This window comes from Chanodichthys erythropterus, chromosome 4 (genome assembly GCF_024489055.1).
Source record: "Chanodichthys erythropterus isolate Z2021 chromosome 4, ASM2448905v1, whole genome shotgun sequence".
NCBI classification, from domain to species: Eukaryota; Metazoa; Chordata; class Actinopteri; order Cypriniformes; family Xenocyprididae; genus Chanodichthys; species Chanodichthys erythropterus.
The window spans coordinates 19677479-19697173 of NC_090224.1; the positions used below are offsets into that span (position 1 = coordinate 19677479).

The following is a 19695-nucleotide window of genomic DNA, read 5'->3' on the forward strand; positions in this document are numbered from 1 at the left end:
TGCTGCACAACAGAGATTTACTGTTAAAATTAAAACATGGAAGAAACACTGAGATTGTTTAAAATATATTTAATAATTTATTGTTAAATTAATTTATCTAAATTCTACTGTACAACAGTAATATGTTTCTGTCAAGTTAAATCAAACTTTTATTTTGATGGTTTGCTAGAGCTTTGAGTTTCTCTGTGTTTATGACGGTAGTTTTCTCAAACGAAGCGGTTAAATGCTGATGAAGTGACTTTCAGAGCAGCTCTGGAGATGAATTTGTGCGTTCATATAGTGAGGCGACAGGACGAAAACACTGCTAGCGTCACACATGCTTCAGAGTGCGTGCGCCCGCGCGATTGTGTGTGAGGTGGTGTGAGGTAAATGAAACTGCGCTTCCGCATCATTCCTTTGATTCACAAAGGCATGCAGGATTCATGTTTAAATAGTTTTGCGGTTTAATATTCACAGTCACTAGTCTATATCGCAATTTAATTTACGTGTACTGACCTGCTTTTAATTCATTCATCAAAAATTCCATGACATTCCACGTTATATAGTAAATTCCGTTTTTATGAATGGATTCCGCGATTCCGTGATCGCAGAAATTATAGGGCCCTACAAAAGTTATTAGAATAAATATCAAGTGCAAGTTTGGACAGTTGGTGGTGCTAGAGGGATTGAGTTAGAGACAAATTTGCTATGGTGACAGCTCAGACTAACCTCTATCATTGTGCCAAATTTCATGACTTTCCTGCAAGCAGTTCTATGGGCTGCCATAGTCTTCCAGAGCAAAAGAAGAACGCCAATGGATACAATAGATGCCAACGCACCTTCGGTTCTTGGCCCCTAATTACACAACAGTGAATGCCAGAGCACTGATCTGCTGTTTAATCAGTTTTTACATTGATCCTGCTTCAGCTTTTTTTTTATCACCACTTCTATTTATGCAAAATATAGATCAAATATCTTGCTGTATTGTGCTTGAAATGTCAGTTACTTAATATGAATCCATGCAGGGCTCTTAGTAATATTAAGCTGATTTCTCCTGCGGTTTACTCTTCAAGCGCCCAGAGTAATGCCAATCTGTTCCTGCTGAGAAATGTTCCATCCTATGACACACTCACGCAGACACATGGTCTGTTCACATGCAACCGAGCCAAACTAACAAACCCAGAGGCCTGAGAGGACTTCAGGCGAAGAGTTTAATGTCTCACCGTCTCCTCTGCTAGTTTCTCCAGTTGTTGGATGTACGGGGTGATCAGAGAGTGAAGGTTCCTCAAGATCTCCTCCACCGGCAGTGCAGACAACAGAAAGCCCAAAGCCTGCATCAACCACATACACTGACTCGTCTAGAGGGAAAGGGAGAGATTGAACAGGTGTAATACCATGTGCTAACCAGGTGTGATGCATTTCCAGCATCAAGTATTGTTTTTGTCCTCACTGAAAGTGGAAAAGCTGTGCGAAGTGCCAAAAAATCTCTGCCAAGCAGAACATATTTGATGTTTCATAAACAATTATGCCTGAGGATATGAAGAATTTTTAAAATCAAATTACAAATAAAATTAATACCGTATGTCCATATAGAAAAAACATATATAATCTCAAAATAAATCATGTGTCTCTGACTTAATATATACTGTATGTAAAAATTGAAATTGGTTTATGTACTAATATATCAATACATCCAAATCAGAGGTCGATAGTAATGTAAAAATTATAATAATGTTCTTAGTCTTTCCTTCCTTTGAAGGGTGGTTCAGAAAGAAGCCACGAGAGTTTACATTGAATTTAAATCTCAGATACAGTGTATTGTATAACCAAAATACTAATAATATCCAGAAAAAAAATGTATGCATAATATGGAACTTTTAATTATAAGCAAATAATAATCACATCAGGTTGTATCGTGATCCTGTTTTTCCATCCCCAAATATAAGACCTCTTAAAACGAAGAATTTCGTTATACCATTTAAGATTTTTAAGACTTTTATAACCTTAAATTTGATCAAACTGAATTTAAGACTTTGAGGACCCACGGCATCCTGGGTTGTTAGGCAGAAAACGATTTTAGACTAATGCGATTTCATTGCATAAGCAGAAACTTGAACCCACAAAAGCAATTTCAGAGGCAGATCAAATTAAAGACAAATGTTTCTTTAAAAAAAAATGAGAAAGCATGAACAAAATAAGAACATGAACGTATTTCGAGAGAAAATATGGTAATTTTTTTTAGGTAATTTTGATTTAAACAAAGGAAAGTACAATGACAAATCATTTGAGGCTTTGTTGTATAGCACCTGATCAGGATACTACGCAAAGTAGATTTTGCTTTTAAAACGGCTGACCATTATCTGAGCAAAACCAAATGGGTTTATTCATCAAAATAAATACAAACTCACCTTGTGGATCTGTTTAATAAGCACTTCCTGCATATAAGACAAAAAAAGGGCATTCAGATAAGAAAAGCTGTGTAAAGTTGTCCTATATATGTTGGTATCATGATGAGCATGTGATACCTGTGATACAGCAACTATATTGGTAGCGTATGGGGGCAGGTCATATTTGCACTCTCTGCAGATCTTCTTTAATGTGGAGACGCTGGAAACAGACAGGTCTGGATTGCCCAATGCCTGTAAAACCAGTGGCAGAACGCTGCTCAGCATCACCGGATGATCCGCCAACCACTCTGCCAATGCTCCTACAGGGAGAGACATAATGGGTAAATATCTGGGCTGGAACTCAAAACTGAGTGTCTGTGTGGGAAAATAATTGTGTGCAATTGTCTGGTCTGGACCAGAGTGTGTGAAAACAGCCTAAATTGCTTTAAGATGAGAAATATGACAATTTCCTAAAACACAGAAATGGCACAACGACGGTTTTTAATGTTACACGAGCACCAATATGCAAGCACACACCGATTGTGAACATGACCGTGTCGGCCAGCTGGACGTTGTTTATGTTGATTCTTGGAATGAGGCCGATGAGTCCTGGGATGACATCAGAATAGTTCACATCTATCGTTTCGGCGATGGACTGGAATCCGTACAACAGCGCTTCTGTATGCTGGAACAAAAAAGACAAATTTCTGGTAAAAACCCAATGTAGGGCGGCAAGATTGGGGTTGAAAAATCTAATTGACCCTTCGCCGGGAGTTTGATTGACAAGCGATCTAACCACTTAGAACGCTGAATCCACCATTTTGTCTGACAAAGCAGTCTGGAGTTAGAAGATTAACCTCGGTGGACTTGAACTTGAAAAATGGTGTGTACTGACGTCTTTCCGCATTTGAAACAATATTTCTTCTGATGTTCATTCATGTTTATTTGATGCTATAAACAGGGTACCCCCAGGATCCTCCAAATGAAATTCAAGGCTTTTTAAGACCTTTTTAATACCATTTTAAATGAAATTCAATGCCAACTTCGTACCCATTCTGACAGAAGTATGAGGGGAAAATGTCAAATCTGTATAAATTTTGAACCCTAGAAAATAATTAATTCGGCATATATTTTTATACCTATACTATAAATATTTTATTTACCATAGGCCTACTAAATGTAAACAGCAGTGTCTCTCTCATTGTTACAGAGTGTAATATAATTGTATAGGCTAATACTATGATGTAATTGATGTAATACTACTAATATACTAATATAATACTATTAATTGCAATAGTCTGGTGCAACTTCTCACATCCAACAAGGTGCATGGAATAAAAAAAATTAGTAATTTAGGAACAAAACCAGCAACACTCATAGATGCCATGGAGGGGTCAGAAATAAACAAAAAAACTGAAGCTATATATATCAACTTTATTTTGCCAAAAAATAAAAATCTCTCATTGTTATTAGTTTTTAACATTTAGTGGAAGTAGGCTGTTTTCCTTTACTACACAGTTTGAAAGCTGGGACTTTGTTTAATATCATAAGTATCCTGCTTTTTTCTTGTCTGTCGACGTGTTGTCAGTGTCCTCTTTGCTCCATGATGTATTTTTCACTGCGTGAGGCGTGACAGCGCCACGGCTTGTCGGACAAAGCAACAGTAACTAAGGGGGACAGGTCATTGCAAAGGCTCAATTGCATTTATTTTCTGATAAAAAATGCAATTTAAAACAGGTTTTTTTAGATCTTTGTTTGTAGGGCTGTACAATTTTTAGATAATATGCAATTATATGCAATTTTGTGATTATATATCAAAATGACTATAAAATAATAATAATTACATATACTATATGTATATGTATATTTTATGTATAGTACATATACTATACATAAAAATGTTAAACAAAATAAAAAATATATTGTTAGTAATTATTGTAATACTTCACTGTAAAAAAAAAAAAAAAAAAAAAAAGAGTATTTAAGAAAAATAATCATCACATGGAGCCACATTTTTTGTGAACCGAGCCGCACAGAAAACAGCTGCTCTCATGTAAAAGAACACCAAGCCGAGCTTCACTATGAAACAAGAAGCATATATTTATTGAATTAAATCACAGCCTTTGCTAATTCATAATTGCACTGAGCCATAACAGTTTTGTTTTTGTTTTAATTAATCGTGCAGCCCTAGAAATGTGCACAAAAGTTCATCCCTTTGCTTTGTTTGTTTAATGAAGCGCAAAAACAATGAAAACAGAATCCATTATTTTCTGACCTGCCATGTTGTTGTTTGTTCTGTGTTGGTGAGGAGTCGCCCCAGTTTATCGTACAGGTTACTGAGTAATTCGGCTCCCAGCATCTCGTAGACGTACATCAGTGTGTCGGATATATCCACCCTTAAAGAGTCAAACATCACAGAAATGCATTATTTTATCAACCCTTCACGCCTTAGAAAAGTAACACAAACCCTTTGTGTTGTTGTTCATTTTTTTCTAAGACAATTAAATCGGAAAGTTTTTAGCCATACACATATTAAAAATTTTAATTAAAGTAATATTAAATATTAAATTGTAATACATGTGTATTTTAATACTATTTAAATATTTAATTTTGCATATTCCTAATAAGAACATAAACGTTGTCTGCTTTACAAATACAGCAAATCCATCATGAAAATTGCTGAGTGTAGAAGAAAATGTTACAACAGGCCCATGAGAATATGAATCACACACACACATGCGCGCGCACTGACCTGTAGATCCTGAACTGCTCCTTCTCGTCTGATGACCAGGAAGCATACTCCTCATCCGTGGGGAACTGCGCTTTGTGCAGCAGAACGTCTACGAGCTGGAAATACACAGGCCTGTAGACCTGCAGATACACAGCCTGCTTCTCTGCCTCAAACGACATGATGTCATCCTGAAACACACGGGCAAACATCAGCAAATAAACACTAAACTACTGATAAAGTAAGGAAGAATACAGCCAGTGAGTCAATATCACTTAACACACAGCTACTTAGTAAAATAAATAATTTAAATATTGATTTGAGTTTAATTAATTTTGTGAGAAGAGTGTAATTAAAGCAATGGATGACTGTAAGTAACTAACTGCGTATAGTTTAATTATGTAGAGAGTCTGATTTAATGACCAAATAATAATAGTAATGATAATGAATACTTAATAAAAAAAATACTAAAATACTTTATTAAAAAAAATATATATATATATATATATCTAAATCTAATATATATATATATATATCTAAATCTAATATATATATATATATATATATATATATATATATATATATAAATATATATATAAAATCTAATATATATATATATATATAAAATCTAATATATATATATATAAAATCTAATATATATATATATATATATATATATACATTTCTGTACACACACACATATATATATATATATATTAAATTTTAGGTGTATATTATATAAAACATAAAATATATACATATAAAAAATATAAAAAACAAAAGTATATATATACACACACATATACATATACACACACAAATATATACAAATAATAAAAAAAGATAAACTAAAAATAAAATATATATATAAAATATTTTAGATGTTGTGTATATTATATAAAACAAAATATATACATATAAAAAAAAAATATATATATATATATATTTAAATATATATATATATATATATATATATATATATATATATATATATATATATATATTTATATATATATATAAACAAATATATACAAATAATACAAAAAAGATAAACTAAAAAAAAAAAAAAATTTTAAATAAACAATATTCTATTTTCTAAAAAATAATATTCATCCATTCATTATCCACACCACTTGTCTTCCGTAGGGTCGCTGGGATGCTGGAGCCAAATAAAATAAAATTTTTAAATATAATATTATTATTATTATTATGTAATTTATGTGATCAGGTGGTCACTGTTGAAAAAATTGTCAGTATTAAAATGTAATGAGTGAAAATAAAAATGAAGTTGAAATCACACTGGCTTGTGTCTTCTATAGAAGAGGTATTATCAGTTAACCTGGGTTTGTAAATTATTAATATTCTATTTCTTTATGGAGAAATTCATGGAACATCCATGATCCAATAGTTTTGCTGCTAGATTTTAGCCTTTAAACATAGACATAAAATATTCAGCTAATGCAGACTGTAAACACAGGCAAGGACACAGGCAAAGGTCATTCCTGAATATACAACACGTGACGGCACACACTGCAGTAAACACAGGTGTATATTCAGATACAGTCTGAAGGAAGGTTCAATGTCTCTAACAGACACTCCATCCCTGCTGCAGATTTACACACAAACAAACTATTTTTTATGCTGGTTCAAGAATATGTGAAATAAGCAGTATATCTAAGGTTATGGAACTCAAATCTGTGAATCTTATAGGCCTACATACTGTAAATGCACAGTAAACATCAAAGTTAAGAATGAAGAAGGAGAAGAAATTAAAAGGCAGTGTGGAGAAAGCAAAGATTAATTTTGTGATATAGCTACTCACAGCAATGTTCTTTTTTGTTCTTTACTTAGAGGTAAAATAAATACCTTCGCAGTGTTATACTGTTAACAAACATCCCGACGACACCCACACTGATGAGAGCACAGTTTAGATGAATATGTAAATGAGTGCTGCATGCTTTCCTCTCAAAAACAAAATAAACACAAAACTAAAATGACAGCGGTGAGAAAACAGCAGTAAAGAAAGCATTTGATCATAGCGATGTGGATATGTTTGCACGAGCTCTGCTAGTCGGTACCAAGTCAAGTCACGTCACATATATTTATACCACTTTATACAATATTGCGTTAAAGCCACATATATATTAACTATTTTCTATGACATTAACTTTTTTGCTCACCAGTCACTGTATATAGTCACTCAGCATTTTCACTGGCCACAATTTTGACATCGATAGGGCAAAAACTGCCATACAGATATTTTTAATATTATCTCATAATTTGGCAGCAGGTTTATTAGGCTGCTGTCATTTTAATAAGACCTAACGGACAAAGGTTGCGGGTTCGATTCTCAATACTGTCAGAAAATGACTGAGGTGCCCTTGAGCAAGGCACCTAACCCCCAATCGCTCCCAGGTGCCACAGTAAAAATGGCTGCCAACAGTTCCGCATGTGTGTGTGTGTGTTCACTACTCACTGCTCCTAATGTGTGTGCACTAACTTGGATGAGAGGACAAATTCAGAGTATGGGTTACCATTTTTGACCTTCAGGTGCAAATTCACTATCTAGTTATCATCACTATCATCAACAAGTGCTGGATTTGAAGGAAAAAGGCACAAATTAATCGGTGCACCTGCTCACAAGTGAGGTACTGAACAGATACATGCACACTGCAGGTAGAGACGCAGTGTTTAAGATCTTAGCAGTGATTCTCACCTGTAGTGTGTACCAGAAGGTGAGTGTGAGAGAGCTGGTGGTCTCGTTGACAGGGTAGTGTCCAGGGATGCCTGTGCAGAACATGATCATATTCACCAGTGCCAAAAAACTCTGCCAGTGCTCCACCTGCTCCAACAGAGCTCTGATAGAAAAGAGAAGAAGAGACCTTCATCACTCCAACACTACGTTTTATCTGGAAAATCGTTAACATTAGCGATACATAAAATATTGACCATACCAGTATCAGTCAGTATTATATATTATATATTTGTGGACAGTAAGATCTTTTTCTTTTTTAACTTTTTAGCAGTGATGCATTAAATTGATCAAAAGTGACAGTAAATTCACTTTTATATTGTTACAAAAGATTTCTATTCAGGTTTATACAGGTCAATTATTTTATTGTTTTTTTTATTTATAACATCTAATTAACACAATAAGTTAACAACCCTATAAATTGTTTTAGAAAGTGTACTTAAAGGTGCCATAGAACGTCTTTTCAAAAGATGTAATATAAGTCTAAGGTGTCCCCTGAATGTGTCTGAAGTTTAAGCTCAAAATACCCCATAGATTTTTTTTTTATTAATTTTTTTAACTTCCTATTTTGGGGCATCATAAACTATGCACCGATTCAGGCTGCAGCCCCTTTAAATCTCTCGCTCCCTGTAATATCACTAAAAATATCATGATATCATGGATCATGTCAGTTATTATTGCTCCATCTGCCATTTTTCACTATTGTTCTTGCTTGCTTACCTAGTCTGATGATTCAGCTGTGCACAGATCCAGACCTTAATACTGGCTGCCCTTGTCTAATGCCTTGAACATGAGCTGGCATATGCAAATATTGGGGTCATACATACTAATGATCCCAACTGTTACGTTATGTTGAGATTCGCCTGTTTTTCGGAGGTCTTTTAAACAAATGATATTTATATAAGGAGGAGGAAACAATGGAGTTTGAAACTCAACGCATGTCTTTTCCATGTACTGAACTCTTGTTATTCAACTGCCGAGGTAAATTCAATTTTTGATTCTAGGGCACCTTTAACATTTTCTTCACCTATTGTGCGTGTTTGTACCTTGAATGGTTCTCTCCCAGAGAGACGGCAATCCGACAGATGCCATGAGACGTCTCCATGTCTCCATTCTGTACAGCGTCTCGTAACTGTTCCTGGAGCTGCAGCACCTGCGGTACCAACTTCAAGAGAGTGTTCACGTACCTGAAACACACAATCAACACCATGTTCAGGACTCAACATGAAACCACATTAGCAACACATTTAAAGCTTCACAGGTAACGTTTTTAGTTTGAAATTAAAATAAATTAATAATAAGGAGAAAGAACATTATAAAACTGCATGTGGGAACTTCATGTACATTCATGCACGCATTTTTATGTCATATCCGTAAATGAAGGAAAGAAGGTCAGGACACTACTCCTTGGAGCCAAAACAACTGAACCACGAAACGAAAAGCGTTTGCAAGCAGAAAGAGAAAGTGACCGTAATAAAACAAGGATCGACATAGTTTGCATAGCATCAGATTTGCTGTCCACTGATTTATGTTGGTAACAATGCCAATCTCTAAACCAGTTATTACTTTGGTCTGTATTTGCCTATAAATAGCCTTGCCAGGTTTCCACCGTCATCTGATATGACTTGCAATAATTATGTCTAATGTCAGCAAAGCTTTTGTAATGCCATTTTAAAACAATTGATTTCATCAAGTCAAAACATTGGGATAAAAGCTACTTACCTTCTCATAATACATTTTTCAGATAGCAGTATTTCATTATTGAGAGAGTTTATGTTTTTAGTGATCTTCAAACTGATAAGGCGATCATCTGGAACCATGAACACATTGGCGTGCCTCTAGCCATCAGATTCATTTGAGCAGAAGAGCAAAGCCAAATCACAACTCTCATATCTCATGTTGCTTTAATCTCTCATCATTTACTCATCCTCATGTTGTTCCAACATTTTTAATGAAATCTGAGAGATTCCAGTTCCTCCACTGAAAAATCTATTCACCCAAAACTCTGATGCTTCAAAAAGTTCATAAATAGATTGTAAAATCAGTAAAAATTTAATCCAAGTGTAATCAAATCGTAATACGTGTCTTGTTGAGCTATTGGCAAATCCAGGATGCGATTTGTAGGGGGGGGCGGGGGGGATTTCCCCCCTTCTGGTCTATGTATCCCTGCCTCTGCCGAATTATTTTTATCCCCGGGGTGGATAAAAATCATCCCTCCCAGGTGTTGCTACTCCACAAATCACCAAGAGAGCATATAAAATACCAAAAATAAAAATCTTTTTTTAAAACATCACCAAGTAAAACACTGCATTTATATAGAACTGTCTCTTTATGACCACAACAAACGGGACACTTTTCAGTCCGACTTCACCTCATCACCAGGTGCAAGTCAAACCAGCGCAGAAAAGGTGCATGTGACGACGAGGGAGCTTCAGTTGAACAACAGTGCACTGCGGTCAGATGAGATGTTTTCAGGCTATGTCGGTAAAACTCAGAAAAATTAACACGACTGTCCAATCAGCCGTTATACTGTGCTCGTGGCGCGCACTCAAGAAATGCATGTGCAAATGTGCCGGCGCGTGCTGCATAATTACTTTATTATAGCTTAAATAAAGCGCAAAAGAAACTACAAGCAATGACCGTCGTTGTTCTGTTGTAAGTTAAGTCATGAGATAACCGAACATGCGATTAAAGCTGCCTAAAACTGTGCATGCATTTATTTGTTGACATGGTTTTAAATTGTTATCCAATTATTTGTTGGCCTTAAAACGTCTTAAAAATGCACATATGTACACCAGGGAAATCTATGCCCCCGTACCCCCCTAGTAAACTACATTTTCTGACCTCGGTAATTATGAAACCCTGCGTACGGCGCGGCTTATATTCTATCTAATGAATTCAGAGATAAACGTCTATTTCTACAAATGTGCACACTTTTGGACTTAAAGTTTGTATGTGTATGCACTGTGATCAAAAATAAATGGGACCAAACGCGATTGAATGTAAAGGTTTGTGTCTCGTTATTCTATTAATAACTACCGATTGATTTTGCATTTCTATCAGAAATTAAGAATTATTAGTGTCATTGTAGTGGTGCAAATATCTAAGTTATGTAATACTTCAAATCTCAAGGTTAAATCAGAAGATTTTTTTTGTAAAAATGTTTCTGTAACAGCTGCCAAAAATAGTATAGCTCTACTGTGGCTATTATCAAATTTTCAACAACAACAACAACAACAACAAAAAAACTTTTCAAAACACCCCCCCCCCCCCTCTGTTTTTTTCACAAATCGCACCCTGATTGTATCCCTGGCTAAGAGAATCGATGTTGGATTGTATGTATGATTTACACTCCTAATAAAAAGTGATCAGCGATTATACATAGAGCTTTATGGATTTGGAATGACATGAGGGTGAGTAATTAAAGACAGAATTCTCATTTTTGGGTGAACTATATCCCTTTAAGAGAATAAATAAGCACAATTTTGGTTAATGTTGACTACAATGCTACTACCTGTACCTGCCCATGATAACACACATATACTAAACGAGAGGTTTATCAATGCAGTGACTTTATGTGACGTTGTTTTGCTGCCCATTTAAAATGACTTGCTTGGTTAATTTATTTCTAAACACATTCCCATAATGCTCTCTGACAAAAACACAATGGACAACATTAACTCTTCTCTTCAAATCATCACGCTCTCCTTCATTTGTCTACAGCTGTTACCTCATTCCCACATGAACTTCTGTCATGTTCCTCACCCCTGCTGCCATCTCAGCGCTTTTGGAACAATCTGTCCGCTCGCTCTCTCTCTCTGTCGCTCTCTGCTGTCTCATCCTCCTTTTGGTGTCAACAGCAGGAAGGACACACGAGTGGAAATGTTAACGAGGTATGGACAAAGAGTGAAAAAAAGAATGAACGGTGGCTCATTACTGGCTCGTCTGAGGCTCAGCGCTCGACAGGCACATCAGAGAACATGTCTCTGTGGCATTAAAGAGTGCTTCATTAGGGCAAACATCCTAACCAAGCTAAAATCTACAGCGTCACACCCTTAAACGCTTATCTGTTGGGCTTTTTTTCAAATGGGTGGCAAAAAACAGATTTTTTTGACACTTCTAACTCAAACGGTTTTGTTTTATTTGTAGCAAAAACTACTATAAAAATAACAGATGAAATTAATTTATTAAACCTCCAGCAATCTGATTGTAATCATCAACTAAAAAAATATTTGAGTTGAAGATGACGTGACAAAACAGGATCAAATGCACGTTTCCTCTGAGAATGTGTTAAATGAGACGATACTGAACAGATTGTGATGTAATATGATAAAAAATTATTATAGATGAGTCCAAAAGAGATGTTCCACTGTTCAATAGGTCTTGTTTTCTTCATTTAGACCCATTTCTGAAGTGTGTTGAAGGAAAAGAGTGGCTGCCAAGCACACACTTAACGACACTGAAGGATCTCATGTTTTTTTAAAGGGGTCATATCATGGAAAGATGATATTTCTTGCTCTTTATTTAAAAAAAAAAACAAGACACTGACAATATAAACACAAGTTCTGTTCCAAAACCCATGTTGGCAGCATTTAAAGGCATTTCAGGCAACCAACTGTTCCAAATGGCATGGAGAAACCTTATGCTGCAATCAGAGACTCCATATTCTGTCCAAATTCTAATGCAGTATTGAACGCATCCTTAACGGATGAGGCAATCACAGAATGCACACATTGCATGGTAATTAAAACATGATCTAAGATGGATGGCGCAACATTTCATTTTCAAATACTGAAAGTAATGATTACTCTTTCTTCAAAATATTTATTGTGTAAACATGCCTTTTTTTTTTAAAAAAAACTTGCAATCAATTTATAAGTTAGTCAAATCCTGCTTTCCATTAATTGATTATATATCAAATATATTCCACTTGGCATTTTGTCATGCCATGAAGCTTTTCTTTTTTCAGTGTGCTATACAAATTTTTAGTCAGTGGAACCTTTGAATCTTTTAAAGTTGCACATGGTTCAACAATGAAAGGCTGGAAAATGCTAATTTTTTTTTAAGAAAATTATACTTTTATTCTGCAAGGATGCATTAAACTGATAAAAATAAAGTGATTTATAATGTTACAAAGATTTCCATTTTAAATAAATGCTGTGCTTATTAACTTTCTATTCATCAAAGAATCCTGAAAAAAATATATCATGGTTTCCATACAAATATTAAACAGCACAACTCTTTTCAACATTGAATAATAATGAGAAGAAATGTTTCTTGAGCAGCACATCAGCATATTAGAAAGATTTCTGAAAGATCCTATATAAATAAAATCTAGATAAACTAGCTGGTTGTTGGATGGCTAGTAAATTAGTCATGACCCATCCCTAGATGGAGAATGTGGCCCCTTTAAAGTGCTGCGTTTGTTTGCAGTGTGACCCTGTCCTTCCTGGTTTCATTGATCTAATGGCTGGTGAGGCTGCAGCTCTGGCGAGTACATTTATTTATGAGTTCTGGTTTTAAGATGCTTTTACTAGAATAGGCTCTAAATAAATAAATAATCATGTCAATGACACTGCAGTCAAGGTCAAGAAGGGCTTTCAACACCTTCAAGAAAATGTCACAGCACACCTGTGTATTTTGCAATGGTGAGTGAACATTGGGCTAATCCAAGGCTACATCCACATTAAACCGTATATATTTAAAACCGTTTTCCTTTCAAAACGTTCTACACTTGGATTTTCAAGCATTTTTTCATCCACACTGAAGTGTCTGAAACTTTAAAATTACTGCGCATGCATAAAGCATCATAAAAGCTTACTGAGATGGAGATGACACTGAGAAACCCGACATAATAATATTCTCATGCTTTCCTTCTGCCATAATCATCCCAACTCTCACTGGTGCATCCAGGTTGCAATCAAAATCATAATTCCATTTTTGGCCTGAAACGCAGAACAGCAACTGCGAGTAAATATTCTGTCATATTTCATGAATGTGATATGAAGATTGTACGAAGAAGCACTATGAAAGTGAATAACAGGCACAACAATGGCAATTCAACCATATATATGGGTACAATATGCGTCACATGACTAAACGTCAAATCATCGTTTTCAAATGTATCCACTTGGAAAAGCATCTTCAAAAAAGCTCAGTTTTAGTTTTCTCACTGAACAAAAAAACTCAGTGTGGAGTACATAAATTTATCCACTAACCATTCAAAAACGTACTTTTTAATTCTAAAAGTTGTAACGTCTTCTTGAGTCTCTCCATCAGTGTCGACTCCGGTTTGAACAATGTAAGGCTGAACACCGTTACTGACAATCCTCATTTTGGCTGCGTGAGATTCTGCATGAGATTAAAGCTCCGCCCTCTTCTGGAAAGGGGGCGGGAGCAGAAGCTCATTTGCATTTAAAAGGACACACACAAAAACGGTGTGTTTTTGCTCACACCCAAATAGGGGCAAATTTGACAAGCTATAATAAACGATCTGTGGGGGATTTTGAGCTGAAACTTCACAGACACATTCTGGGGACACATTATATAACATCTTGTGAAAAGGGGCATAATAGGTGCCCTTTAACAATTATAACCTTGGATGAGATTATATAGCATAACAACAACATTCAGGCTCAGAGATTCTCATCTCTGTTTGTGATGTCATGTCTCTCAGACTGACCAATTTGAGTTTGATTTATCAGAGCACAGATTCATTCTCACCTCAAACACTCTCGCTTTGTTTCAATCCTGCCATCTCACTGTGTTTCTAAGGACACAGACGCTCCCTCTGCCTCTCTACGCAATTACCCTCAAACACCAGGAGACAGATGAAATGAGTTGCCTGGCAACAGGATGCATTTGGTCCAATGGCATCCTCCCGAGAGGCTTGATTGTAATGTGTTTAAACAGTGAGAGGAGGCGATGAGGTGATGAAGGCAGAGGATAGAGAGAGAGGACGAGGCACCAGACATGATGGAGGACAAAGGTGAAATGAATAACAAAAATCAATGAAGAATCATCAATGTGACCTTTAAGAGCAGGTGACACGCTTGCCATACTGAACACAAAGCAGCACACAATGAGATCTGGACGAGTGGACTACAGAATTCAGACGTTCAGCAGCAGATCAAAATATGACAGCTGAGAGTAAAAACTCACACGCTAGCTGTCCATGTGTTTACTCATCAAATCAACTGTCTGTCAGTAACAGGGGTGTCAAAGACAAGGCCTGAGGGAGGAGTCTAATCTGGCTTATTTAATGGAAAAAAGCTTAAAAAAAAACAATAAAATCACATGCAACTGTTATATCGAATGATGCACTAACAAAATGATACACAACTACTACTCAATAATTACTGTCAGAGTTTGACTGAAAAGAAATTGATTCACAGTTTAATTGTGCACTATGTAATTAAAATGAGCCAAAGAGATTTTTAATATGCATAACTGTGTCAATCTTCGTTTTAAGATGGCTCATTAAAGCTATAAAGTTATTCAGCCACGTTTTCTCGTCAATATTGTATTTGATTAATATTATTAATGTATTTGATTGATGTTTTTTAATTAACTAAAAATTGAAATACCTCAACATAAAACAAAATACAATGAATAAAAATCCAGTGCAAAAAAAAAAAAAAAAAAATCAGCCCTGCTGCACAAACTTCCCGTGGAAAATCAAAATCTGCCTCTAAAGGTCACCTGTCCTAATCAGACCCCTCACGCACTGTGAAGTGAATTCAGCCGTACACCTGTAGAAACTTTTAAACTACAGCATTAGACTCAATTACTTGAGCGGTGGACAATTGTCTGTCTCCATCAGGGCAGAAGCACTTTAACCTCGTACCACCAGCTTTCCACAATCAAGGATGCTTTCACCTCTAAAGGTCCGTCCTCTGCATCCGCTGGCTCTTGCTTTCAATGAGGGGGGGAAGGGGTGGGCTCCTGCCGCGTCTGTACCAACCAGAGCGTAAGACATCGCTCCCTCGCTCTGTCTCCATGGAAACGCCAGCCATCCTTGAAATAAACCTGCCGCCGCCACCCCCCTTCTCTCTCTCTCTCTCCTCTGATGTGACTGTGTTTCAATTTGCCTTTGTTTCTGTCTCTCTTCTGCCCAGTCTCTCTCTCTCTCCCCCCATCAGTCACTTTCATCTCACCTGTGTTTATTCTCCATTTTTCTCTCTCTTTCCATAACATTACCATTCCCAAAGATGCATATACAACTCATATTGTTCAGGGTTATTATAGTTCTCTAAAACAAAAAACAAAAAATATATATATAAAAAATACAAATAGATTGGGATAAAGCTGAAATAAAATAAAATATAAATACAACTAAATGAAAATTAGAAATAACTGAAATAAGTTGAAGCACTAAAATGACAAAAATGGAAATAAAAATAAATTAAACCTAAATAGCAATATTTAAAAAAACAAAAACTAATAAACATGATGCACACACAATAAAACATTAGAAAATATATATTTAGGTGCATCTTACAAGAACATGTCCATTAAGTTTATTTGGCTTATTTTCATGACTATTAAGGATTTTCCCTAAAATGCTTTAAACAACATTTGAAAAACAACATTTTTTTTTATATAAGTGGCTTAAAAAAATAAAATTCTCAGTCTAAAAACTGTAAATCTGGACTGTTTACTTCCCCTTGGTGATGCTTTACTGTAATAAAAGAATTTCTGTAATGCAGTTTTATTATATTTAATTAAAAAGTTATAATTTTATAGATTTTAACAAATTAACTGGTAATAAATAAATTGAGTATTTACTGTCAGCATGAATTAAAAGTAGCACAAATTTTTTTGAAGCGAAATTTTTCATTTTCTTCAAGCAAAGTACTTTTTTTGTGGGTGGAATATGATGCCCAGAACATTTATTTGACAGGCTTCATAAGATTCAGCCATGTTATAAAATGCAAAATTACTAGGTGTGTGAAACACTGAATTTGGACACTGCCTGGTTTGGACACTGTGCATGTTGCTTACGTTTCTATAAAAATCAACCTCCATTTACCTCTATAAAAATCTCACTCCATCGCCACACTGCTTTCATGGCCCAATGTATGAGTGTTATCAGAGTAGTGCATTGACGAAGACTAACCTCTGTGAGTCGGGTTGTGAGATGGTGTTGACGATGGCCTCCACAGCCGTATCGAACAGCTCCGGATCTGCCAGCGCCGTGAAGCTGGCCTCGACCAATCCCTCGCTCTCGTTCAGAGGAACGTCCAGCAGAACCCAGCTCGACAGACACTTGAGCACACGGGCTTTCACCAGCGGCGGAGAGTCCGGCTGCCGTAACAGCTGCTGCAGGAGAGGGTAAACGGCCGTCCACTCCCGGCCCAGAGCGCCTCTCACCTGACCCTTACGGTACTGCGGCAGTCGGCTGGTCTGGAACTCCTCCGGGAGAACTGTGAGAAGCTCCAACAGGGCCAAGCAGCGAGCGCGGCCGTCCACCTCACCTCCTTCTTCCTGGAACATGCGCACCATTTCCGACACGGCCCCCGGCCACGCCTCGGGCATCATGTTGAGGGCAAGGGACGCCAGCGCCACGCACAGGCGGGTCAGGACAATCTTAGAGCCGGAGGCGAAGCGAGCGATCTGAGAAAACAGCTGTGTCTTGAGTGAGTCGTACTGCTCGGCGGGGATGTCGGCCCAGTAGCGGGAGATTTTGGTGTGAAGGGCGCTGGCGCCGAAGTATTGGATCTCTGGAACCTGGGGAGATGAAGGAAGACTTTGATTGTGTTTCTCTTTAATAGATTCCATAAAGAATAAATCAGATTAAATGTACACAGTAGGGGTGTGACGAGATTTCTTGTCGAGGCGAAAAGCAGTCGTGATAGTGTGAGGGTGAAATTAGGATATAATATGCCACCGCATGTTACGTAACAGTCGGGGTGTACGCCGCCAATATTTGCATATACCAGCTCATGTTCAAGGCATTAGACAAGGGCAGCCAGTATTATCGTCTGGATCTGTGAACAGCTGAATCATCAGACTAGGTAAGCAAGCAAGAACAGTAGCGAAAAATGCCTTTCTAAATGTTTCGTTAGCATGTTGCTAATGTACTGTTTAGGACTGCAACAACGAATCGATAAAATCGATAAAATTCGATTATTAAAAGAGTTGGCAACAAATTTCATTAATGATTCGTTGAGCGAGAAGCAGAGCGGAGCAAAAATAAATAAATAAATAGCAGAGCGGAGGTAGAGGAAAGACCATCGGAGAGACCCGTAACGTTGTTCTGAACAGGCGCGCCGTTGGCACGAGGAACAGGACCCCCGCACTTTTGATACGGGCTGCTTCAATTAGTCACGCTATATGTACTGTAATACTACATTTACAGTGCTTATCAGTGGCGTACACTTTGATCGTGAAAGTGAAAATCTAAAAAAAAAACTAAATCAAAATTTGCTGTCAAAATTAACACTGATCTGTTGTCATGTATTTATTCTGTGCTTTGTCCCATATCGGTTATTGTTGACAAATATGTTTGTTGTAGCCTACTTTTTAAATTTCATTTTAAAGTTTTTTTTATAGCACTTGGTCATCTTAAGCTAAACAAAAATATACATCTTTTTGTGCACTTTATTTAAAAAAAAAAAAACTATTTTTGGCAGATGTAAAGCATACATGTGTATTTTTTTGTGTTAGACCATTTGTTTTTTATTACTTTAACAGCTCAGGGATGTTAAAAGAGCAACCTGTTTTTGCACGTTCTGAGGATTTTTTGCACTGTGAATTTGCACTGTCATTTCTGTTTTTGAATAAAAGGTTGGAAATTAATGCCCCCCACCCCCCGATTCATCGATTAATCGTTAAAATAATCGACAGATTAATCGATTATTGAAATAATCGTTAGTTGCAGCCCTAGTACTGTTAAATGTGGTTAAAGTTACCATCGTTTCTTACTGTATTCACGGAGACAAGAGCCATCGCTATTTTCATTTTTAAACACTTGCAGTCTGTATAATTCATAAACACAACTTCATTCTTTATAAATCTCTCCAACAGTGTGTAATGTTAGCTTTAGCCACGGAGCAAAACCTCAAACTCATTCAGAATCAAATGTAAACATCCAAATAAATACCATACTTATGCGATTAGATATGCTGCATGACTAACACTTTGTAAAGAACAATTGTGAGGGTTATATTAGCTGTGTGAACTTTGTTTATGCAACGATAGAGTCGAGAGCTCGGGAGGGGGCGGAGAGTGCGAGCAATTAAAGGGGCCGCAGCCTGAATCGGCGCATTTCTAATTATGCCCCAAAATAGGCAGTTAAAAAATTAATAAAAAAAAATCTATGGGGTATTTTGAGCTGAAACTTCACAGACACATTCAGGGGACACCTTAAACTTGTATTACATCTCGTAAAAAAATGTTCGATGGCACCTTTAAGACTAAAAGAAAACTTATTTATTTTTATGGTAACACTTTACAATAAGGTTTCATTAGTTAACGTTACATGAACTAAGGAAGAACAATACTTCTACACTATTTTAGCTAATGTTAATTTCAACATTTACTAATACATTGTTAAAATCAAAAGTTGTATTTGTTAACATTACTTAATGCACTGTCATGAACTAACCATGAATGACTATTTTTATGTTTAACTAACATTAACAAAGATTAATACATACTGTAGCAAAGATATTGCTCATTGTTGATGTTGGTTAATACATTAATGTTTATAAATGAGACCTTATTGTAAAGTTTTACCATTTTTAATTATACTCTTTTTATTTCTATAAAAAATTTGTGGAAAGGAGTTCAGTTAGGAGGTCAAAAGATCATACAGGAGAGAAGCCAGTCAGTTGAGTTTGCGGCAA

The 19695-nt window shown here is 36.2% G+C and overlaps 1 protein-coding gene across 1 annotated transcript in view; it reads right to left on the bottom strand.

Moving 5' to 3' along the window:
• Nucleotides 1–19695, bottom strand: part of ipo13b (importin 13b) — a 44884-nt gene that overhangs the window by 15955 nt on the left and 9234 nt on the right. The window contains exons 3-11 of the mRNA XM_067384424.1: nucleotides 16965–17575; nucleotides 8893–9033; nucleotides 7811–7952; nucleotides 5119–5285; nucleotides 4642–4762; nucleotides 2904–3051; nucleotides 2505–2686; nucleotides 2388–2414; nucleotides 1203–1337 (exon numbers count right to left, since the gene is read on the bottom strand). Of these exons, the coding sequence (XP_067240525.1) occupies nucleotides 1203–1337; nucleotides 2388–2414; nucleotides 2505–2686; nucleotides 2904–3051; nucleotides 4642–4762; nucleotides 5119–5285; nucleotides 7811–7952; nucleotides 8893–9033; nucleotides 16965–17575 (1674 nt within the window). The remainder of the gene's footprint in view (nucleotides 1–1202; nucleotides 1338–2387; nucleotides 2415–2504; nucleotides 2687–2903; nucleotides 3052–4641; nucleotides 4763–5118; nucleotides 5286–7810; nucleotides 7953–8892; nucleotides 9034–16964; nucleotides 17576–19695) is intronic.